Source organism: Rhagoletis pomonella, unplaced genomic scaffold, assembly GCF_013731165.1.
Source record: "Rhagoletis pomonella isolate Grant_MI unplaced genomic scaffold, Rhpom_1.0 Rhpom_scaffold_00004, whole genome shotgun sequence".
Classification (NCBI taxonomy): domain Eukaryota; kingdom Metazoa; phylum Arthropoda; class Insecta; order Diptera; family Tephritidae; genus Rhagoletis; species Rhagoletis pomonella.
Genome location: NW_023458558.1, coordinates 63,254,600 through 63,278,932, shown reverse-complemented (window position 1 = coordinate 63,278,932; position 24,333 = coordinate 63,254,600). Strand labels below are relative to the sequence as shown.

At 35.0% G+C, this 24,333-nt stretch overlaps 4 protein-coding genes across 4 annotated transcripts; 3 read left to right on the top strand and 1 right to left on the bottom strand.

The window, feature by feature from the left end:
• Positions 1-1,736: 1,736 nt before the first annotated feature.
• LOC118737959 (zinc finger protein 26) lies at positions 1,737-4,222 on the top strand. Its single transcript, XM_036468798.1, has 5 exons — positions 1,737-1,949; positions 2,013-2,469; positions 2,533-2,833; positions 2,906-3,070; positions 3,130-4,222. The coding sequence occupies exons 2-5, from the start codon at positions 2,020-2,022 to the stop codon at positions 3,795-3,797; spliced, it is 1,584 nt and encodes a 527-aa protein (XP_036324691.1). The 5' UTR covers positions 1,737-1,949; positions 2,013-2,019; the 3' UTR covers positions 3,798-4,222.
• Positions 4,223-4,297: 75 nt separating this feature from the next.
• LOC118737960 lies at positions 4,298-5,079 on the top strand. Its single transcript, XM_036468799.1, has 2 exons — positions 4,298-4,612; positions 4,670-5,079. The coding sequence occupies exons 1-2, from the start codon at positions 4,354-4,356 to the stop codon at positions 5,053-5,055; spliced, it is 645 nt and encodes a 214-aa protein (XP_036324692.1). The 5' UTR covers positions 4,298-4,353; the 3' UTR covers positions 5,056-5,079.
• On the bottom strand, positions 5,070-5,854 carry LOC118737962 (trafficking protein particle complex subunit 6b). The gene is made up of 3 exons (XM_036468800.1): positions 5,600-5,854; positions 5,272-5,535; positions 5,070-5,221 (listed from the first exon to the last, which is right to left on the bottom strand). The coding sequence occupies exons 1-3, from the start codon at positions 5,669-5,671 to the stop codon at positions 5,096-5,098; spliced, it is 462 nt and encodes a 153-aa protein (XP_036324693.1). The 5' UTR covers positions 5,672-5,854; the 3' UTR covers positions 5,070-5,095.
• A 4,465-nt stretch (positions 5,855-10,319) lies between these two features.
• LOC118737958 (protein O-mannosyl-transferase TMTC4) lies at positions 10,320-12,982 on the top strand. The gene is made up of 2 exons (XM_036468797.1): positions 10,320-11,842; positions 11,922-12,982. Exons 1-2 carry the CDS (start codon positions 10,478-10,480, stop codon positions 12,696-12,698), a joined length of 2,142 nt encoding a protein of 713 aa, XP_036324690.1. The 5' UTR covers positions 10,320-10,477; the 3' UTR covers positions 12,699-12,982.
• Positions 12,983-24,333: the final 11,351 nt, after the last annotated feature.

Below are 24,333 nucleotides of genomic sequence, written 5' to 3'. Positions count from 1 at the left end.
CACTTACAGATTTTGACAGTTTATGCCGCCAAAGCAAAAACAAAATACATGTAAATTTTTGTTTTTGTTCTCCTGCTATCACCTTATATTAATTCGCCTTGCTCACGATATTCACGATTTGCAGGTTTTTTTTGCAGGAAAGCGTTCCAGGTGCCAAAAAACCTGCAAGCAAACCACTTTTGTGAGAGTAACTTGCTCTCTCTCTCAGTCAGAAGTTGCAGGTTTTAGTCCGAAGTTTTTCTTCCTGCAAGTTCATGAATAGTGTCAAACGATAGGTAGGGTTGCATTTGTTAACCAAAACAGATAGCAAAGAACATTAAGCGCCACGGAGACAATCAAATAAATGCGTCAAGCATTGCATATGTGTGAGATTGGCTCTTGTCTTGCCCGCAAACGTTCAAATAAACGAGTTAATTCAATAAACAATTTCTTTTTCTTGTCCGCGCACATGCTCCCCACGACGATCAGAAGGCAAGTGCGCTTGTTTTTTGTCCAGCAAAACGCGAGACGATTGATAACGATATTTGATCGTCTCCATGGCGCTTAACATTAAAAAAAAATGGAAGTAGTTACAGGAAAAGTGGTTTTTCCCGTTCCAGGTGACTGTTTTTTCTCTCTTGCTCCTCTCTTTCAAGAGAGTAATTTTGTTATTTAACAGTTTTACAGGTTTTTACACGAAGTTCTCTGGAACGCAACTATTAAAAAATTACGAGCCGTGCACGATAGGGTTGTGGAACGCAATTGCAAATATTGCCACACACCACAAGCCGTTTATGTGTTTACAGCACTAAAAAGCCTTAAGCTCGGAACACTTTGACGACTGCAACTTCACGACGTAACGACAGCGACATCATTTTGTCGACAAATGTCGCCTTGAAGCCAGCTTCTTAAACATTTTGAAGACCTCAGCGACATAGCAAACAGCTGATTTTAATGTTTGACATTTTGGTATATTTATTTCACAAATTGTGTATTTTTATTTAAGTAAATAAGAAAAACATGAACAATCAAGAATATGTGATTAATTTTGCGACAATTTAATTTTGCAGCACTACATCTACTCATTGTCGCCGGCAAAATTAGAAATAGATTTAATTTGGCGACGTCGACAATTGCAGTCCTGCAGCCAAGATGTCGTGCTGTCGTCAAAATAATGGTGTCCGTAAGAGCGTGTGTATTTAAAATTTGACAGATGCTGCTTGTCGCTTGCTGTCGTCAAAGTGTTCCGAGCTTTAAAAGAAAGCAATTTCAGTTTTGTGACACTTTCATCTCCTTCTTGGAACTATTTTTTCAGATCATTACACATTTTAAAATTTTGGAATTCCATCCCTGCCATGCGCATCTATGGATGCGCCTTTTATGGCCCGTTTACATACAAGTTTGGCGTTGCGATGGCGTTGGCGCGTTTCGATAGCTGACTATGAATACATGCATTTATATGAAAGTCTCCACATAACCAAAGTTGGGCAACGCTAATGCAAGGCCAAGGACTTTCACTCCAGCAACACTCCCCAAAAAGTCTTTGGGGAATTTGTATGCTGCTATAACAACAACAACAACGCTAATGCAAAAGTAAAACATAAATATGGCCAACTCTCAACTTTCGCGTGCGTCGTTCGTCATATGTTCCGAATAGTTAAATTTATGTGAAACAATTTTATTTTTAATCAAATGCGGGTAACAAATATAGTTTTTATGCAATTATTGATATAAAATTTTGATTTATTTGCCGCTAGTATGTAAATTTAGTGACCAAAGTATTCGCTGCTAAGCCTTCGTTTAAGCAAGCACGGGCGTTACTCGCACTCCTGTCAAAGCGACGCCAATGCCATAACTCCAACGTAATGCCATAGTTGTATGTGGACGGGCTTTATAGGTGCGCCTTGAATTCGCCTCGAATTTATGTTTGAATTCGCCTTAGTAAACAAATAAAAAAACAGCTGTTTCTCGTAAGTTTATTGTCGTAGTTTTCATGTAAAATGTGTCGTTTTACGCTTCATCGCATATTTTAGAAACGATATGAGTTTTGCAAATAGCAGCACAAACTACTGTCCCCGTTGTGGAATTCTTGTTGCAGAGAATGCGAATCGATTGGTCACTGATTGCTGTGGTCACCAAAAATGTCGCCAATGTCTACTTGCTGATGATGAGTGCATGGAATGTCAACTGCAACAGCGCAATGATTTAAACAATATAACAAGCCATTCTATTGACGTCGATATAGTAACAGAGGCAGAAGCTGCTCCAGTAGAGAAAACTGACATTGTAGTTAAGACTTCCAAAAAGAAAGGCAGAAAAACGGTCGCCCTGCCAGCGCATATTCGTCAGGAAGAAAATGATTCGAACTCTGGTGTGCACTACCATTGTACAAAATGCGACAGAAAATTTACCAGTCGCTCACAGCAATATTACCATTTAACATGTGGTAGTAATGCTTCAAAGAAGTACAAGTGCCTGCAATGTGATAAGGTCTGTACAAAAATTGTGCTTAACATTGTATGACTTTTTGAATCCATATATTTGTAATTGCAGGCTTTTGCTACGAGTTCTCATTTTAATTATCATATGGAAACGCATGCAGAGCATACATACTTTTGTAAAGAATGCAACAAGTCTTTCACGAATCGGATGGTGCTGCGGAAGCATGAAAAACTTCATTATACTGCGCCATTAAAGTGCAGTGAATGCAATAAAGAATTTCGTAGCAAAGAATCTTTGACCGCCCACATCAGGAAACTACACGATGATAAAGATTTACCTTACAAGTGTAAAGAGTGTCAGAAAAGCTATGCTTTGAAGGCTACTTTAAAACAACACATGCAAAAGCACTTTGGTAAGTTTCTTTGAGAGTGTTAAAGGAATATACTTGCATATATATGTATATGTATAAATCTTCTACTTATAGATAAAAGATTTAAATGTCAATACTGTGATAAACGATTTCAACGCAACTATACACTTAAATTACACCTAAAAAAACATACAAAGACTGATTGTTTTATTTGTGGCATTTGCATGCATAAATTCAGTGATTCAGCAGTTTTGCTGCGTCATGTAAAACTTCATCAAGGTAAAGTAAATTGCTGATGCACCAGTAAAATATTGACATTAAGGAGAGTTACTTTACAGATACTATCAAATACCATTGTACGGATTGTGATGTTACCATAATGCGCAAGGATAATATGTTGAGGCATATACGCACAATTCATCCAGAAAAGAGCTTTGAAAATTGTGTGAAGATAACACTACCAACCCATAACAGCTCCAATTCGCACGAAAAAATTGAGGCAGGAGACCTTTCCACAAATATGACAGCTGTTGTAGAACCACAGACTGTCGAGAACAGCGCCGTCATCAAATGCATTGGAAATGTTGCGCCAATGAAAGTTCCAACTTGTCAGATTTCCCTTGATAACATCCAGGAATTGAATATTGACCCCACTGAAGTGGATGTTAATACCAAGGCAATCACGAATGACTCAACTCTTACGACATTGCAAAACGTGACATTGAATGCTGGTACTGACACAAATGGAAGCTCTAAAAAAAAGAAAGTCCAAAAGAAGTATGACCCAATCAAAATGTATCGTAAGATTTTGGCCTCGGACTGTGAGGATGAAAGCGAAAGTGAGAGAGAAGAAACATACGTCAAGCAAAAAACCGCTGATAACTTGGTTGCCAGTGTTGATGTGGCACCGTCATTAGAAAGGCGTGTGGCGCTTAGCACGTCAAATTTCAGCGAGATGCACTGGCGCAAAAACTTTAAATATACCTATGAATATCAGGACTTTTAAATTGTCGCATGATTTTTAGGCAGAACAATGTTCAGGGCTATCACAGAATCTATCATAATCCGATTTTTTCGTGAAATCTACGAAAATGGCATCACTGAATTTGAATAGCTACTTTTAATACAAACGTTAGTTCCAAATCGGTGATCGCATTTTCGAAGATTTCACCAAAAATCGGACTACGATGGATTCTGTGATAGCCACCGTTATATTCCATACTCATACTTACATATGTACATATGTATGTATGTATATTCAAATAGCAATATTATTGCTCTTTTATATTCTTTACAATAACAACATAACGCATGCGAATAAAACGATTTATTATAAAGAAAATAGTTTGGCTCAATGCCATATGTTTGATGTATTCTTTGACGGGTAAGAATGCAAAGATCGAAAATGCACGCAGAGGTAAACTTTGGCATTGACCGTGAGTAGGAACATGTGACGTTTCCGTCATTGGTATATTGTCTATTCCTCGTATATTCTGAAAAGTTTATACACGTTTCTTTCGTTAAAAGGTATTGTAATCAGTTTAAAATATTTACCATTCGTGATGGAGAGTGCACTCGAAAGTTTTTATTACGAGTCAACAACTGAGCCCATGGCCGATGCTGCTGCGAAAGATTGGCGAAAATGGCTTGCACTAGGCGAATCACTTGATTTTGGTCAACGGTGCAGTTTAATGTGGATCTGGCCCACAGAAGATGAGTTACAAAAATTGGGTTCGGTACTAAAGGTGAACAAAATTGTCCATATACTTAGTGTAGGCTGCGGCAGTGGATTACTTGAATGGATAATCAAAGAAAGTTTAGGTATGACATCAAATTCATAAAAAAAAATACTTTAAACATAGTTTCCCTATCAAATAGGTATTTCTGTCAGTGGTATTGAAATTGATCGCGCCTGGTGGGAAAGCAAATATGCAATCAAGAGTTTTATCAACCTAAATTATATTGAAGATTTGAGCAACAAAGAGAACATACCAGGAGATTATCTTCAAAAGTGTTGTAATTTGCAAAGTTGGAACTTTGCGCTAATGTTTTGTTACTTTAATAATCATTCTGCGTTCCTCAACTACCTTAACATGTACAAAGGAAATAGTTTGTTAATTATCGGACCCAAGGTTGGAATGGGAGTGTTTACCGATCCTTTGCCACTAGAACCGCAACTTCCTGAAGGTCTTAACTGGACACTAAAATCTACGCTAAACATTGGCAGAAGAGACGTTATAGCTTTTTATACGAAGAAGATTTAATGAAGTCAAATATGTCGGGTTAAATTAAATATATATTGTATTAGTTTCTATTTATCTCTATATGGAATTTACAAGCAGGAATAGTTTGCACTTCAGCAGTCACGGTACTATTTATACCTAAATTCGTCAGCGCCCCTCGAACCAGACCACAAGTGAAAAATACGAACTGTAATGGAAACGTATTAACTTTGTCCAACATATAGTGTAATTGCAAACCTTAGGCGCGTGCTCCAATTGCTTTGAACCTGTCGATATTCGTGTAAGAAATCGAAATGCCTTATCTTGTACCACGTACATGCCGTGATTATTGGTACGCAGGTTATCGACCTGTTTCTTATAGATAAGTGTCCAAAAGTCAGTGCATATAAACTTCATTGTCTCCAATTCGTCTTTGAATCGTGGAACATCACGTGTTAAACGCTCAATAAGCCGATATCCCGTGTTGAATCCAATATACTCCAAGGCTGAAAAATCGTTCTCCTTTTGTGAAAACGTAGTGAGAGATATAAAAGCTTTGTATGTTAATGTTTGGTATATAACTTACTTTGTTATTATTATTCAAGCAATAATTAACAATTTCAGCATGCAAAAAATCATATAATATGTCCTCTGACATTTTAGAGACTGTGCAAGATGAACAAATAAAAATTTATAAAAAATAAACAATTTGAAACAGCTGACTGCAGACGAATTTGTTCGATTTGCAAATTTTCATAACAACGGTTGCCATAACCTGCTGTCTCCGTTAGCGATTGTTTATCTCACGCGATACATCTGGGGCGATGAATCGCTTGTGACGACCACAGAATGCATGATCCAACTACACAAGATCTGACAAGATGGAGCATAAGAAAAAAGTAATTTTCTGACTGACGTTTGTAATTTCGGCGCCATGTTATTTTCTGTGAAAAGTAAACAAAGAATATGAAGACGAAGTATAAAGAAAAACTGCAAGCAATGTTGCGCACATGTTTGTGCTAACCAATTTATTATTTATGTACGTGTTTTTGCATTCAATTACCGCGCACTTCATTTTAATTACATTTGCACAAAAAATCACTTAAAAATCACTGCAATAAGCCTCCGACAAAGTACATATAAAAAAGAAGCAAAACAGAAATAGCAAACTTATGGGTTCACGCTCACGGTGCAGCGAACAGAGGTGGCGCCGTCAGTGGTACCGCTACTTTGGTTTTGCCGATTTTGACAGTTGTGGTAACTTGTAAACAAACCTTTGTTTACAAATCAGCGAAAGAGAAATTTAATTATATGAGAAAAATCAGTTTAAATTGTGTTAATTTGCAATTTGTGAGTGATTTTTGAGTTGAAGACTGCGTAAAAACTAATAAAATGAAGTGCTGTGTGTTAAATTGCGACGGCCGTCAAGATGCAAGATGCGTAGATGCAAGTGTAGCGCTGGGACGAATCCGTGCATTTTGTGTACATAGGGTATGGCAAAGCCGTTCCCGAAATGTTTCTTTATTATTACCTTAACAGCATTTCCTCACAATGATTTTGCTTCTGCTCCAAGCAGCCTCCATTAGCAAGTTAACTAATCAATCCCGCGGAGATGCTGCCGCAGTCGTAATTGCAAAGCAATGGAGTGCACTAAAACGTTTGCTGAAGCAGCCTCAATTACAAAGCAATGGAGTGCACTAAAATGTTACCTATTCTCTAATAGATTAGGTGAAAAATGCGATATTTTGGCGTTTAGCAAAATTAAAACACGTTTTCGCTGTAAAGTGAACTGTTTTGAAAGTTTTAACTCGTTCTTTTTTTCGCTCTATTCTTTGTTTACTTGTGGTACACAAACGTCAACGCCCAGGACGGCGCAATCTTGTATTCTATCATTCTTGTAATACTCCTATATTGGCAGTAAAGGCTCGTCCACATACAACTTTGGCGTTGCGTTGGCGCTGGCGTCGCTTTGACAGCGGCGCGCGTAACGCCCGTGCTTGCTACAATGAACGCTTAGCACAGAATACTTTGGTCACTAAATTAACATACTAGCGGCTGATAAATCAAAATTTTTACATCAATAATTGCATTAAAAACTATATTTCTTGCCCGCATTTGATTAAAAATTAAAATTAAATCACATAATTTTGATTATTTAGAACAGCTGACGAACGACGCGCGCGAAAAGTTGAGAGTTGGCCATCTTTCTGCGTTGTGTTGGCGTTGGCGTTGCCCAACTTTGGTTATATGGAGACTTTCATATAAATACATGTATTCATAGTCAGCTGTCGAAGCGACGCCAACGCCAACGCAACGCCAAAGTTGTATGTAAACGGGCCTTAAGAGCTAGTACCGTCCGAAAACACTACAGTACAGATATATCAATAAACACGTACGAAAGAAAAGGAACACATACGTTTATAAATAAACATGTACACGACACGACTAGACTGTCTCGCTTTGATTTCGACAAAATCATGCGTAGTTCATGTATACAAAACTGAAAGCTGTTTTCGGCCGACTGCCCAGTCCAGTGTGCGTTCGAGTGGTGGACTGCTCAGTCCGAGTGAGCAGGCTAGTGTGCTCAGGCCCTATATACAAGCCCCTATTACGAGTGTCAACTGGCAGTAGAATATAAATTTGTCGATCGAGACGATCATCTTTTATTTTGCTATTGTGTAACTTGATCGATAAAAATTTGTACTATTGTGAATGGTTGACTGAATTGTAAACAGCTGTTTGTTTGTTTACATTAGTTTCTTTAGTGTTTCATTTACATCATTTTAAAAATAATTGCTCTTATTATAAAATTTAAAAAATGGATACAGTTGAAATATGGTTTAGTATGAGGAAGATGATGTGGAAGCTAATAGATTAGTAGAGTTGGCTAAAGCAAGGAGGGAATTGCGAGATTCGTCGGATCCCTTGGAGTTGGAAGATGAAGTGTATGTACATATGTGAATTTTATGAATAGAAGTTGCGTTCCAGATGCTGCACGGTTTGCAGGTTTTACAGGATTTGCAGGAAAATGTGTTTTCCTCATTAATAAACTTAATGGAAGTTTAAGAAATCGGTACGGTTTAGTTATTTGTGCAATGATGTTCGGTATTTGTGTACAAAAAGATTTCAAATTTCCGAGCACTAGTTAATAAATTATCCATTTTTTATTAAACTTTGATGTTTACTATGGCAGAGTTGCACAGGTAATTTCGTAAATAAACACTTGCCTTATAATTTTAATAATAAATGCTATTTATTTTCTAATATCCAGCTTGTAGCCACGGGCTGTGGCTTGTGACGGGCACTAAAATCTACTCATCATGTTGGAGCATGTTTGTTTGGAATAAAGACTTAAATATATGCGGAAATTTGGAATTTTACTTAATAAATTCACAAAATACCTAAAAATTAAAACGTAATCTTACAATAGATTATTCGTCATCAAGCATTGATATTATACTTAACCTACATTTTGTTCACAAATAACACATAATTATATCGTCGTTTAAAATACAAAACCGCGTATCGTCATTCTGCAAAACCACGTAATTGACATTTGCTGCCAAAAATTGGATTTGCTCACACGAGCTCTTGGCTCAATCCTTATCCATTTGTCCTCAAATATACTAGCCAAAAATGCGACTGCTTTATAAAAAAGAGAACCATTTTGAAATATCAGTGTTTTTACTCTCTAGAAAATAATTTATGCAACCTTACATACGCGGTTTTGCACTTTCAACGGCTCTTAAGAAAAGCAAAAACTCCATATAAAATGACGTACAAGAAATGGCAAAGAAATTTTCTTGAGGCAGTACGCAGTTCTTAAGAAATTTTCCGCTTTCTACTACACTTTTCTAAAAATTTTTTTGAAAAAAGAGCACAAGGCAACCCATGCTTATAACAGAAGCTTTGTTTCTTAACAGATAATTATCACAAATTATCACTAATTTTAAAAAGTAAAATTTTTACTAGCAGAAACTAGCAGCTGTCAAAATGGATAAACAAAAGTTCGCGCCAAATATTTTGATTAGTCAAATACGCCGATCAGCTGATTACTTGCTAGTTTCTGCTAGTTTTTCGTTTCTTTACTTTTTCGTTATTTCGCTCTCTGCGAGCGTAATGGGCTGTTTTTGCTTTTACGCGTAAAGCCCTGTATGCAGCTCTCAAGAAAACGGTCAAGAAAAAATTGCCATAATTTTGCGTGGGTGTCCAAGGAATTTTGACATTTTTGATACTTCCCAGCCTGTTGCCTCACTTTTTCCTCAAGAAATAATGGAACGGGCATATATTTCTGTTCCAAACCTGGGTTGCCTTGTGCTCTTTTTTCACAAAAAACTTTAGAAAACCGTAGTAGAAAGCGTAATAAATTTCTTAAGAACTGCGAACTGCCTTAAGGAAATTTGACTCAAGAAAATTTCTTAGCTATTTCTTGTACGTCATTTTATATGGAGTTTTTGCTTTTCTTGAGAGCTGCATACAGGCCTTAAGCAAAAACAGCCCATTAGACTCGAAAAAAATCACTTATATGGTTATAGCGCCAAATAAGAAGAAGATTGGACCAGACCCACCAGCAATGTATGTAACTTGCTAACTTTACAAATTGGAAAGATATGGGAATATTGTACTTTCTCTCAAAACAATACCATTTGTATAAATCATTTTTGGGTACTCACACTGGTTTAAAGTTTTCCGTTTCCCAAGTTCGGCTTCTATATATTTTTTATCTACACTTGCTTTTATTTTGACTTATTCTGATAACAGTTGACTTGTTAGTAGGGTTGAGACTTTTTGGTCTCCTTTTGAATTTGCAAAAGTCGTTGGTACCAGGCAATCAACCATATATTTAAATTGGTTTTAATATATTGTAATATAAAACAATATATTTTATTTTTAAATATGTTCATTTTGTGAATTTCCGCAATAAAAAACATAAACAGTTTCCTTATTAGTTTAAATTTCATCCAGCAACATGCGATCAGCTGTTTTTCGCACTGGCAAATTCTTACAAGTAAAAATTTATCCAGTAAAAACTTGCAACTTCAACTGCCATTTTTCGCCTTCATGAACATTAAGGCTGAATTTCTTTATTCATTCTGAACGTTTGGAATAAACTTTTTTGTTTACTTATTCTTTAGAACGTTCCTGATGATATGTTAACGTATATTTCAAACGTATTCTGTTTATTCCCGCTGTGAAATGGGATTATCCGGAATGTGTAAAGAAACGCAGCCTATAATTCGTAAAAACTTTGACTGGATTTTACTAGAAATGAGGAAACGAACGCAACTCAATCATCGAATTTGAACCGTTATTATCGATGTTTCTAAAACATCGATGCATCGCTTGAATCCCTACGAACAAACATAAACATACAGCGGTTATTCTTAATTGCATGCGGAAGCCATGAATATGAACAAAAAAGTTAAGTTTTATACTGAGTGTTAGCGCTAAGGACAGTTTAAAAATGGATAAATCTAAAACAATGTATGGAGGGCGACCTCAAGCAACATATAGAGCAGTTGAAAAAGATTCATTTATCATGGTACTGTTTTATCAATGTATACTCATTCTTTTATGTTTGGCTGGCTACTACCATGCACTGAATGGCAGTTTTGTATTTGACGACACGGTAGCAATTGTAAAGAACGCTGATGTTTCGACTCGTCACACTAACTGGACGGCGTTATTGAGAAATGATTTTTGGGGCACACCGCTCGTTAGTGTCGACTCGCACAAATCCTATCGTCCGCTAACAACTTTGCTCTTTCATTTAGAATATGGGCGGCTTGGACTACGCGCAAAACACATGAAGATCATTAATTTGGCTTTGCATTGTGTCAATACAATGCTCGTGTGGTGGCTTTTGCGGGAGTTCCGTTTTGAATTTACAAATCATACACAGGTAGCGACCATGGCAGCGGCTCTTTTTGCCATACATCCAGTCCATACTGAAGCAGTTTGTGGCGTAGTTGGCAGAGCAGAACTTCTATTCTGTTTGCTCTATTTAATAGCACTTCTGTTAACATTGCAAAGATCAGACTTAGGCTCATTAACTGATGTACTCATCGTTATTCTAACAGCCGTGGGTATATTTTTCAAGGAGACTGCAATAACCATTCCACTCGCCTGTTTTTTGCTCGATTATACACGTGAACAAATTTTTCTACATCCTTGGCGAACGCAATTAAGACATGTGTGCTCGCCCCGTAATTTTATTTTGGCAATCTGTAACATTGCTTTGATGATATTTCGTTTATGGTTGCAAGACTTCCAAAGTCCCCGGTTCAAACCTATGGATAATCCAATAGCATTCAATGAGGATCCTCTGACACGCATTCTCTCACAAAATTACCTCTACGTAATAAACTGGTGGATACTCCTATGTCCGCAGTGGCTTAGCTTCGACTGGGCTTTAGGATGCATTGAATTAATAGAAAATATTTGGGATTTACGTTTACAGGCAGTCTTGGCCATGTACTCTTTAATTATTGTTGCTTGTATTAATAGTAAACCAAATTTTGCGCCGGTATTTGGTCTGGCTTTGATGGTGATACCTTTTCTGCCTGCTTCCGGGATTATACAAGTGGGTTTTGTGATAGCAGAACGTGTTCTTTATGTGCCATCCATCGGATTTTGCTTTTTGGTGGCGCAAGCATTATCCTACATTTATATAACCAACTCAAAGCCATGGTTCTTGTCTATATTTAAATGGATGTTGATGCTGCTGTACGCCTGTTTGTTGCTGCGAACGCGCGAACGGTCCACACAGTGGTTGTCGGAGGATCGTCTATTTACATCTGCATTAAAGGTCTGTCCAAATAATGCAAAGGTATGTTTAATAGATCTGTATTAGCAATGAACAAAAACATTAATTCAATTTAATTTATATATGCATGTATGTATTTTAGGTTCATTATAATATTGCTCGCCTTGCCACAGATAGATTTGATCGAGACAAAGCGCTAATACATTACCACAAAGCAATCAAACTTTACCCGCAATATGAATCAGCTCTAATGAATTTGGGTAATTTATATCGCGAAATGGGCGAGTTAACTGTTGCCGAAAAGTATATTGCAGCAGCCTTGGAAGTGTTGCCTGATTTTGCTGCGGCGTGGATGAATTTGGGTATTGTACAATCGGCACGCAAAGACTATAACAATGCACTAAAAAGTTATAAAAATGCTTTAAAATACCGCAAAAACTACGCGATTTGCCACTATAATTTAGGCAACCTTTATCTTGATATGAAAAAGCATTCCGAGGCCATGCACCATTGGGAAGAGGCAGTAGCACTAAATCCACGTCAACCCAAAGCGTGGGCCAATATACTTACACTGCTAGACAATTGGGTATTGTACGAGGATGCCATACGACTTTCATCCCAGGCATTAAACCATTTGCCAAATGAAACAAATATTATGTTTATACGCGCAAATGTTTTTGGAAAATTGCAGCGCTATGTGGAAGCAGAAGAACTTTATAAACGTGTTATTGAAGCAGAACCATTAAATGTGCTATTTCATACAAATTTAGGTGTTTTGTATCATCGATGGGACAAATTGAACGCAGCTATCGAATGTTATCAAAATGCATTGAAACTAAGCCCGGAAAATGCTATAACAGCTAGAGAGAATCTCAGCAAGCTATTGAGGAGGAAGCGAAAAGAAAAGGCGGGGGGGTAGGAACTACATACGTATGCATATAAATAATATAAATTTTGGTTGGTTCGATTCAGCGCCTCGAGCCGTTTTGCGCCTTTACAAAAATTGATTTTGTTCATGCGTTATATGGAAAAAATGCACAACTGTCTTGACAAAAAACAAAAATCTCAAATGGTCAACAATAATCTTTAGCTACTTGAAACTTGCGTTTTATTAGACTAACATTGATTGATAGTTAAAAAAAAAACAAGTAATTTTTAAGCAAATAAAAACTGACTTCAATTCTCATATAAAAATTTAAACCAAATTAGTACGGGACCACCTGTGACATAACACCTTTCCTTTAAAAAAAATTATCAAAATTGGTTAACGGGGTCCATAGTTATGCGGTAACATACATAAAAAAAGGATCAGTTCAGCGTCCGTCTTCGTCTTAGATGCCAAACAAGAGATATATGCCATGACGTGTATTTTCCTCTCATACTGCAGAAATTTGTATTACTTTTTATATTAGCCTAGGTCCCCGTATTAGTATTTTTCTTCGTATTCGTGTTCGTTTTCGCATTATCTTCGGATTTGTGCATAAGTAAGCTAAGACTTCTGAAAAAGCTAACAAATCTCTTGCGTCTGATATTGTGATACCTAAATATTTCATGTGCCTAATGAATTAAGTTAAATTTGATTTTTTAAATACGTGACAACACTCCTAAAACAGTTCGGAAATAAAGCCCTTTTGAAACCATTTAAACCCACTTCATTAGATACCCATATTTTTATAAATTGCTTTAACTTTTTAACTAATTTTAGTTTACCTTTTTAAACAGGTGGAAACCCTCCATAATATTCTAAATGTTCAAACTAAGGATATCATAACAACTTCGTTTCACGTCATATTTTAATGTTTCATTTAACTTATGCATACTTTAACTAAGGATGGTATTATCACTTGCGAAGCGAATGAATTTGGCGAAGCGAATGGCTTGGCGAACGCAACCAAAATCTACATTAAAAGTATTCGCTTGTTCCCGCTTGTACAAGTTCTTTGCATCGCGAACACTCCTAATGCCTTCTCTGCCTCTTAAGTCGCTTTACAAAACCGTTCGCTTCGCCCAATTTATTCGCTTCGGCTGTGATTATACCATCCTAAATTCTAATTTTAAAAAAAGGTGACAACCCTGTTCAAAATATTTTCAGCCCTATTCTGCATTTCGACTCGAATTGAAATTTTCTCCGTTTGGCAACTTTGGTATTCTGCGTTCCGTTTCCTTTCGATCAATCTTCGAAATTTACGATTATACCTATTCTACATGTGAAATTACATAAAAAAGATGCTTTTATTATTGCACTCGTTTTTACTAACTTTTTAAAAAGAGGTGCGTATGTTGTCTCGAATTCGATTTGCTATGGAAAGATAAGCTTTGTTCTTCCCCTCCTCCTGACGTCTTTTAAAATGGGATTCGTTTGAGTTCGAATTTTCCACTCTGTAGTAAACGCAAATGTTGTGGACTGCTCTAAACAACGTTTATAATTTCACTGACTTTAAACGATGAGTAATAGAGTACAAGATGAATTCCTTATGACTCTTCACTCATCTAAAAAAGATCAAACATGTCCCTAAATCTCCGCCTTTCAACTTCCGCATCAGCAATCTGGGACTCGTTCTTCTCTTCAAGCAATAACGCCGCGGCTATGGATTTCATTATAATTATGTATCCACTTAAACTTTATTTTAAAATTACAGTGATGCTAGGTATATTTAGTTATTTTAAAATATTTACAAACTTTAACTTAATGTGCTGCTATAGTTTGGTGGCAAATATCTCTTTGTTTTGTTTCGATTTCACACATTCCTAGGTAAACAGCTAATTTCGAAAGATGTTTTCTGTCTTCCTCTTCGTTTCGATCGTAACGCAGAATACCTAAGTTCGATTCCAGCGGAGCGGAATGCGGGAACGTAATCGAAATGCAGAATAGGGCTGTTTAAAACCTCTTCGACTGACACACATATTGCGATACATATTTAAATTGTATATCTAATTTTCTTAATTCAAGTTGAATTTAATTTCTAAACCATATGGCAACCCTCTTAAATAAAGTTCAGAAAAAAAAATTTTAACCCACGTCAATTTATACCCATACTTTAATAATTCATTTGACTTATTAAATAATTTGATTTTAACTTTTTACACAGGTGGAAACCCTCTCTAATGTTATAAAAGCTCAAACTAAATATTTCCTAATACTCCTTTGTTTTGACGACAATATTTCAATATTTCATATGATTTAATTTCATTCGACTTTTCAAACAGATGGCAATCCTGTTAAAATTATTTTAAAATCAAAACCTCGTTAAACCTTTTTTCGTCTTACACTTTTATTGTGATACATATTTAAATTGTCTAATATTTCAATTTGAATTGAATTTAATTATAAAATCAGGTGGCAACCCTCCTACAGGCAGTTTGGAAATAAAGTTTCTTCAAGGCAATTTTCATTTATATTCATATTGAAGTAATTTATTTAACCTATTGTTTATATGGAATCTAACTTTGTAACAAGGTGGTAACCCTCAGCGCAAAATATTTTCAAAGCACAACCTCTCTCGTCTGACATCAATATCAGGATATACATTTCAATTTTCTGCCTTTATTTAGGTCAAACTTGCTTTTTGAAGCAGGTGGCAACCCTACTGTATATAATAAAGAAATAAAGCCTTTTCGAAAACATTTCGGTCGATAAGAAGTTATTGCACCTTCATAGGCCAAGCCCTCCAATTTGATACCTTATTTTGTAAAATCGAGCGCACGGTACAGATTTGATATGACGAAAAAGTTTTCGCGTATAATGCCTTCATTATTGAACCCAAATGTCGTTAAAATGCCCAAAATTGAATTTCAAAAACTTAAAAAATATTCCAAATGTTACGCCACAGTTATGAGAAATCCGAGTGCCATATTTCATCAAAACCATTCAGTCGTTTCTGAGTGAGAGCAGTCTCGCATAGTGCATGTTTTTATTTGTATCGAATTTCAAACTACCCTATACCGATGAAAATTAGTTAAATTAAATTAAATTAGTTAAAAAAATAAAATTTTATCATACATCTGCAAGCTAAGGCCTCTAATTTGACTTCTAATTTTTGAAATTCCTTTTCAAAAGTATTCTCAAACTAAAATCTTCTTAAATCCCTTTCGTCTGACATTGTGACACACATGTATTTCAATAAACTGATGAACTAATTCGAATTTGATTGTTTGAACAAATGGTAACCCGCCTAAATAAAGGTAAAGAATAAATCCCTTGCAAACCGATTTAGATTTATGCCCATCTTTTAATAATTCATCCCACTTACAAAATAATTTGAATGGAACTTTTTAAACATGCGGGAACTCTCTTCAACGATTCTAAATGTCTAATTTCAAGATTTCTTAACAAACTTTCGTTTAACTATGGTATTTTTATATTTCATATACTTTTTGAATTACTTAATTAAGATAGACCTTTCAAACAGGTGGAAGCCCTCTTCAAAAGTATTTTCAAGCTTAAGCATTGTTAACTCTCCTTCGCCGGACACTGCGATACATATTTTAATTAACTGATGAATAAAGTTTAATTTTAAATTCAAACACGCGCCAATCCCGCTAAATAAAGTTCGGAAATAAAAATATTTCGAACCCCTTCAATTGATACCCATATTTTAATAATTAATTTAACTTATAAACTAACTTTAATTTAACTTTTTGAACAGGTGGCAACCCTCTTCCAACACCTCAAAAATATTCTTATCGTTCAAACTAAAGATTTCTTAACACTCCTTCATTTCACATCCATATTTTGATATTTCGTATAACTCATGTATAACTAAGCTAAATGTGACATTTGAAGCAGGTGGCAACCCTTTTCAAAATATTTTCAAACTACTACTTTCTGAAACTCCTTTCGTTTGGCACCGATATGGATATACATATCTCTCTTACCTAATATGATTTTTTAAACAGGTGGCAACAGGTGGATTTTTAAATAATTTGCACTAAGAGGCCTTTAACTTGACACCTCACCAGTGATGCCAGATTGTGGGTAATTTCCCTATTTGAGAGATATTTTGCAACAAAAATTATTAAAAGGGAAAAAAGGGACATTTCAAACAAAAAAGGGACTTTCTTTTGACACAGTTATCGATGCATAATTGATCAAAATTCAAAAATCTTCGACACTCTTACGTAATTAATCGCCCTTCAGATGTGATGTGGAGTGAAATAATGTTTAATTATTAAAAAGTATAAGGACAATTTTGAAAATTTTCTCACGTTAACCAATTCAAGCGCTGAGTAAGAAAGAATCTTTCAATTGTAACTGTAAAAAGCGGAACAAATTATCTGATGAAAAGTTAAATAGCACATGTATCTGCTTCAATTTTAAAGTCACCAAAAAATCAAAACACAATGCAAATAATTTGTAACAGTGATAGTTTTAAGAATTGCCAGTAAGTATACAACAATACAAAACACAAATGTATGTATGCATTAGTTACCTTAATATGGAAAAGTTTCTTAAAAATCTTGGGTTTTAATAAACACTGAAGCTAATTTAAGTTTTTAAATTCTTTTAGGCCCTTAGTGAGTAATCTACCCAACTTTGAATAGAATATTATATGGGTGTGGTAAGCAGTGCGCGCTTCCACTGGGCAGGGCCTGGGTTCAAGCCATGGTCAAAGCAACATCGCAAAAAAATTAAAAAAAAAAAATGCTTTTTCTTAACAGCGGCCGCCCCTCGGAGGCAAATCTCCGAGTGCATTTCTGCTATCAAATACAGCTTCTGATAAAAATACACTCGCCGTTAGGAGTCGACGTAAAACTGTAGGTTCATCCCCTTTGTGTGAAAACATCAAGGCGCACGCCACAAATCGGAGGAGAATCTCGGCTGAATATTAATGTCAATTTCGTTTCTACCGAAAAATGTAACCTTCTATTGGACCTCTACGCACAAACACTAAGAAGAGGGCGATGAGAAGGCTACATTTTTTGTAGAAACGTAAACGCCATAACATATGTGTAACCGCCAATCTAATGTTATTATTTTATATGAATGTTACTTTTTTACTACTGAAATGTGTATATGTTTTGAATTCTTTGGGAATTTTGTGGGATAAATTTTTAAGATGTGGTAATTGAGGGATTTATTTCAGATTTTCGTGGGATTTTTAACGGAGAATGTCTGGCATCACTGCACCTCACTTTTGAAAATCGAATGAACGTTACGGATCTGATGACGGATCTGAACTTAATTTTTAAAGAGGTGGCAACTCTTTTTGAAAAAATAAAACCAGTTTGCACATCTACAGGCCAAGCGCTTTAATTTGACACCCCATTTTTGAAAATCGAACGAACGGTGCAGATCTTTTACGCTGCACAAAAAATGCCTTCGCGTATTATATATATAGATATAGATATGGGCATTCATATCGTCGCTGTTTTTGCAAAACCGCCCATCGACCAGATGCGATACCGCCTAAATCGCCGTTTTACCAAAAATGAGATTTGGTAACCCCGAACGCTAGGCATAGAAATTTATGCATAAACAACGTAAAACCGCTATTAAAACAACAAAAAATAGTAAGAAAAATAGTGCCTATCAAGGCAATGCCTTCTGTAAAATTTGAGTGCTGTAAGATAGGCGGTCTTGCTATTGGTCGATAGGCGGTTTTGCAAAAACATCGACGATATGTATGTATCTACAGATTACTCAAAGAAAACCAGACCCACATTAAAGCTCAGTTAGTCTAATTTCCGTAACTTGACTTAACTTAATATTTTGGCCAACCTGTTATATAAGAAACTGTGTTGGCGGTTAGTTAAAACTTAACTTGCCGTAAGAAACTTAAGAACCTGTAGATTTTAGGTTCATAAGTTACGGCCACAGTCAGGGCCGTAGCCAGGACTTTTTTCGGGGGCGGGTTCTGGCAAAATTTTTTTTTAATTTCACTTTTATTTCAAACATATTTTGATTAAAAGAAAAATACTGATAAAAATAAAATTTTTCACAAAAACTGGGTTGAAATCATGAAATTCCTGCCCGTATTTTGTTTGTAAGTCAAATATGAGTGGCATTGTACTCCTATGATAGCTAAGAAAATAAAAGTCTAATTTGGCTAAGAATTCGCGTTGATTTTTGATAACTTTTTTTTTTTGGGAGATGGTGTTATTATTATGGGTGAACCCGTCAGCAAAAAAATATATAAAAAATCAACGCGAATTCTTTACCAATTGTAATTTGCAGTTCCTTAATCTGGAATTTAAATATAAATATATGCTATAAATCTGCATTAAATATATGCTATAAATCTGCATACCTAGAAATTTCCAATAAAAAGTTTGTTGTTGTTGTATAAATTTTCCTGCTTTTCTACAAAGTTTGATATTTGGACTTATATGGTTTTTATTAGATAATGGGCTATATATTTATAACAAAAATAAAAATTGAACCAAAAAAGAAATATAGCCAAAACTGGTCAAAATGTCGTGTCCTAATTGTTTTTACATGACTATATCAAGCTCTAACCGTATAGATACCTCCGGCTAAGACTATTTGCTTGAGACACAATTTGGCTGATTCGTTTAAAATAAAGTCTTTGTGAAAAAGTATTGTCTTGTAATTTTCGGTAGAATATATCCTTCTGCAAACATTTTTTTCGGCCGCTGTGGTGTAGTGTTAAGCAGTGCGCGCTTTCACTCATTAGCACCTGGGTTCAAGCCCAGGGCAAAGCAACATCGCAAAAAAATATAGAAAAAAGGTTTTTTCTTAACAGCGGTCGTCCCTCGGCAGGCAATGGCAAACCTCCGAGTGTATTTCTGCCATGAAAAACAGCTTCTCATAAAAATACAATCGCCGTTCGGAGTCGGCGTACAACTGTAGGTCCCTCCGTTTTGTGTGACAACATCAAGGCGCACGCCACAAATCGGAGGAGAAGCTCGGCCAAACACTAACATATGTGTAAGCGCCAATCTATTATAAACATTTTTTTTTGCATTTTTCCAACTTTAATAGTTGAGTTAGAACATTTTTATTTTTTCAAAGAAATAAAAGTGTTTTTTTTTATATCATTGAACTGTGATTTTGTTTCAATTAATTAAACTTGTTAGTCATTACAAAAGACAGAAACCTAGTTTTATAAAATATAATAATCTATTACAAGACTATATTCCTGGAATAAAGTGTGATTTATTTAAACCGTGACCTTTTTACACAAGTTTTTTTTTACTTTTTCCCAAAAATTGAAATACTTTTATTTCTAGAGATTCCCAATGTATTTTTGAGTTAAGTTTTTAATTACATTAATTTCATTTAAAAAAATGTACTAACTTTGAGTTTTATTATTTTTCGTCTATATTTATGTGCCATTAAAAATCGTTTGTTTTTTTTTTATAATAAAGGAAACTAGTAATAGTCCCCGAAAATCGGCATGCTCCGTGGTCTAAAAAATCTGCATATTTCTTTATTCTAAAAACCACATGCATTGGTATTTAACTTATACATTGCTGGCCATGCGTAAAGCAATCCTCTTGTTAGGGGCTGACCTTACATATTTATTGTTATTGCGAACGCTGCAATAATTTTGAATTGGCGGCGTTTAAATACATAGGGAAATATTTGGGTCGCTGGGCTGTAAATTTATATGGGGTAGAAAAATTCATTTACCTTGTGAATCACGTGTCCATTAACTAGTCCTTTATATGTACATATTTGTATTGCGGCATCCAAACAATTATATTGTAGTTTAACTATTAGGCGAGACCATTAACTAACCCGTCATATGTATATACATATTTAGGTTGTAGGCTAACATCACAACTGCTCCGACTTTTAGTATCAAGTCATGAGTCCTACTCCTAAATTCTCCTGTGGATATTCAGAAACGACAGTAGATATCGACGCTATAGTAAACATTTACTTTTACGTACAACATATTAACCATATCTTTATTAACTATTGTACAGTGCTTATTTTTTGAACCCGAAGTTAATCGATCCTTCAAGTGGTTTTGATTAATTACTCAGAATCGGTAGTAAACTACAAATTTTCAGTACAAAATCGTATCTTATTTTTTTCTCTGAAACGCATATACACACATATATGTGACCTGGTCTACGGAAAGGGGGCTTAGGTGTCAAAAAATCAATTTTCACTTTTTGGTTGATTCGGATGGAAGATGAGATGCTTTTTCACGTGGTGAAAAGCAGAAAATCCTTACTTGCTTAGAAGTGTACTAAAAATGTAGAGAAAGAAGAGTAAAAATACGACAAAATATAATTACTTTTTTAAATGTTCCACACTAGCAACTTACACGATGAACTATAATAATATTCCGACCAACAACAACACTTACTGGACCAACAACAACACTTACTGGACGTCCGGCGCGGAGAACAATTAACGAGATAATGAGAAACTGACGAAACGAGTTGCTTACTTTTAACAGCTTTTTCACAGAAAACTAGTTTTCGCACGTAAGCTCCCTTTTCGTAGACCAGGTCACATATGGAGAGTTTAAAATACTTTACCGTTCTCTCAGTTCGTTTGCCAGGACTTCTTTTTCAAGTTTTTCAGCTTTTTAAAAATATACAAAATGGAAAATAAATTTACACTGTACAGGGACAAAAGCAACATTTTTGTTTTGCAGATCCACCGCTGTATCGCTACCTAATTCGCACGAACGTAGCAATGCATTGCTCGATATGAAACACTAGTAATTTTTAGCCAAAAAAAAACCGACTTCAACTCCCATATAAAAAAAAAATATATATATATATCTCATGATCCGCTGATCGGATCTTAACCAGATTAGTATGGGACCACCTCTGAGACACTACCTTTCCGATGCAAAAAGAATTATCGAAATCGGTTGACGTGGTCCAAAGTTATGCGGTAACATAAATAAAAAAAAAAAAAAAAAATATTCCGACGAACTGATAACCTCCTCCTTTTTTGGAAGTCGGTTAAAAACCAGGGACGAAAGCGAATAAATGCAACTACATATTTTTCATTCTCTTATGTCCCGCTGAGACGCTGCCTATCGAAATGAACGTAAATATGCTTTGCTCAATGTAAAAATTGTAAAAGCTTTCGATGCGAATATTTAGAAAGTGGTTCAATGAATCTTAAATTTGAAAATTTTGTGCAAAGTTTCAGATCGAGCACTTTAATTTGATGTATAATAGTAGATCGCTGGGAATAAGCGCCTTGTTTTAGAATAATATTTATGTAAGTACATAAATAAAAATGAGCGAAAAAAAAATCTTTATTTCATTACATGTGGTCATTGTAGTTTAGCTATAAAATCCTTGTTATAAAATATAACAGAAGTTTTTTTTTACTCTGTACTTACAATATTGCAGTCAATAAAAATCACGACAAATATTTTTCATTATTTCTGCTGCTTGAAAAAGTTCCTACTTGACCGTTGCTGTAAAGTTTCTTACTAAACGAGCATATATGTATTTCTTGAGAGCTAATTTAAGAAATTTTGATAGAAAAACATTTCTTTTTAATTTCTTGAACGTCATTTTATTTTTCGTTTTTGTTAATGGCTTTATTCTTAAAAAATAAAGTAGGTTTAAAGCATGATAAAAACATTACAAGGTAAATTCATTCTCTCATTTCGTCGGCCATGATTTTTTTCTGACGTTTGCCAACATTTTAAAATCATATAAAATTGAAAATAAAAAAATTAAATTGTTCACAATTTTTGTTGTTTGAGATTGAAAATGAGAATGTGTGTGTGAGTTTGAGTTTTGATTTTAAAATTATATTGTTGGCAAACGTCAGACTGCCTCTCAATGGTTTTACCTTGTTATGTTTTTATCATGGTTTAAAGCATGGTATAAAAAAGAAGGTAGTTTCAATTAATGATATTAGCAGCCATGTTAGTCATTTGACTTTTGCTGGGATTTTGCCATTTTCACCAAAATCTAGCTACCAGACAGAAAATTATAATATTGTTGGTTCAATTTTTATTTTTTTTTTATAAAAATATAGCCCATTATCTAATAAAAACCATATAAGTCCAAATTTCAAATTTGTAGAAAAGCAGGAAAATTTTTACAACAACAACAAAATTTTTATTGGGAATTTCTAAGTATGCAGATTTATAGCCTATTAAATTCCAGATTAAGGAACTGCAAATTTTAATTGGTTGAGAATTCGCGTTGATGATTTATATTTTTTTTTGCTGACGGTTTCACCCATAGTCAGCCTCATTGCGTAAGTCGTAAATTAGGCTCAATTGTACGACTCGACAATATTGGCATTGTATACAGCCGTGCTGAAATAAGTAAACGACGAAAATCGTCGTAAACTATACAGTGCTGCCAAGTTTCCCACTTTAATACACTAGTCGAGTGGAAATTTTTGGCAATGGCGTGAAACTTAAGATACGATTCGACTCTCGAAAAACGACTTGCATTCGACACGGCTCTCGCAATGAGGGCGAATAATAACACCATCCCCCAAAAAAAAGTTATCAAAAATCATCGTACATTCTTAGCCAAATTAGAGTTTGACTTTCTTAGCTATAATTTAATTGGATATAAAACTGCAAACTAGAATTATCTCAAAATTCTTATTAAAAAGTTTGTAGTAAAATTTTATCAAATCAATTATATAAATAGGCAATAGTGTTTCCTTTACACGCCTTTTACGGCTAAACTATACTTCTAAGGTATAAACAATTATATATCATTAGAAAGGTATTTTGATGTTGATGTGCAGGCAATTTTTAAAATTTCAAATTAGTTTAAAATAGAGCGAAAGTAACACCAATACCAATGCCATACATGTACATGGTTGGGGCGGAAATGCCCCCTAAATGTATGCTTTAATATTGATACTGAATTACAGAAACGTGCTATGCAGCAGTTTAGGAATAAGATGTATGTATGCATGTACATGAACAGATTAGACTCAAACAGGGAAGAAGGTAGAGTTGAGTATGGAGAAGAAGAAAGGGATAAATACACAAATTAAAATAAAACTAAAGAGACCTAAATATAAAGACAAAGAGGAAGGAAAATTTAAATACCTAACCTAATAACAATGGTAGGGGTGAATATGTAAATGAAGAAAATAATGGACATATTTAGATCAGGATAAAAGAAAAGGTAAAGATGAAGAAGAAGGTGAAGCCCACGACGAGGAATAAGATGAAGATGAAGATTAAGATTAAGATTAAGATTAAGATTAAGATTAAGATGAAGATGAAGGTGAAGATGAAGATGAAGACGAAGATGAAGATAAAGATGATGAATATGAAGATGATTATGAAGATGAGGATGAAGATGAAGATGATGAAGATGAAGATGAAGATGAAGATGAAGATGAAGATGAAAATGAAGATGAAGATCAAGATGGAGATGAAGATGAAGATGAAGATGAATCTGTTTTGCTTTGTTTACATATTCGAGTATGCATACACATATACGTAAATATATACCCGGCAAACAAATGCTACCGAAATCCGATAATTTGACTCAAGCGTGCTCATAAGAAGCATAGTTTCTATCGCTATCACCTGTAATTGATGCGCCTTGTCAACGTCGTTAGATTTATCGCGATTCGCCTTGATCGCGATAAGCTGTCGTGAGTGATCGCGATAAGCTGTCGT

What these genes read in the sequence shown, in the direction of transcription:
- LOC118737959 (XM_036468798.1), top strand. Translation starts at nt 2,020, where the DNA reads ATGAGTTTTGCAAATAGCAGCACAAACTACTGTCCCCGTTGTGGAATT. An exon ending in AGTGCCTGCAATGTGATAAG is followed by an intron (nt 2,470 to 2,532) that starts GTCTGTACAAAA and finishes TTGTAATTGCAG; the next exon opens with GCTTTTGCTACGAGTTCTCA. An exon ending in ACACATGCAAAAGCACTTTG is followed by an intron (nt 2,834 to 2,905) that starts GTAAGTTTCTTT and finishes TTCTACTTATAG; the next exon opens with ATAAAAGATTTAAATGTCAA.
- LOC118737962 (XM_036468800.1), bottom strand. Translation starts at nt 5,671, where the DNA reads ATGTCAGAGGACATATTATATGATTTTTTGCATGCTGAAATTGTTAAT. An exon ending in GCTTGAATAATAATAACAAA is followed by an intron (nt 5,536 to 5,599) that starts GTAAGTTATATA and finishes TTTTCACAAAAG; the next exon opens with GAGAACGATTTTTCAGCCTT. An exon ending in AATTGGAGCACGCGCCTAAG is followed by an intron (nt 5,222 to 5,271) that starts GTTTGCAATTAC and finishes TTTCCATTACAG; the next exon opens with TTCGTATTTTTCACTTGTGG.
- LOC118737960 (XM_036468799.1), top strand. Translation starts at nt 4,354, where the DNA reads ATGGAGAGTGCACTCGAAAGTTTTTATTACGAGTCAACAACTGAGCCC. An exon ending in GATAATCAAAGAAAGTTTAG is followed by an intron (nt 4,613 to 4,669) that starts GTATGACATCAA and finishes CCTATCAAATAG; the next exon opens with GTATTTCTGTCAGTGGTATT.
- LOC118737958 (XM_036468797.1), top strand. Translation starts at nt 10,478, where the DNA reads ATGGATAAATCTAAAACAATGTATGGAGGGCGACCTCAAGCAACATAT. An exon ending in TCTGTCCAAATAATGCAAAG is followed by an intron (nt 11,843 to 11,921) that starts GTATGTTTAATA and finishes TATGTATTTTAG; the next exon opens with GTTCATTATAATATTGCTCG.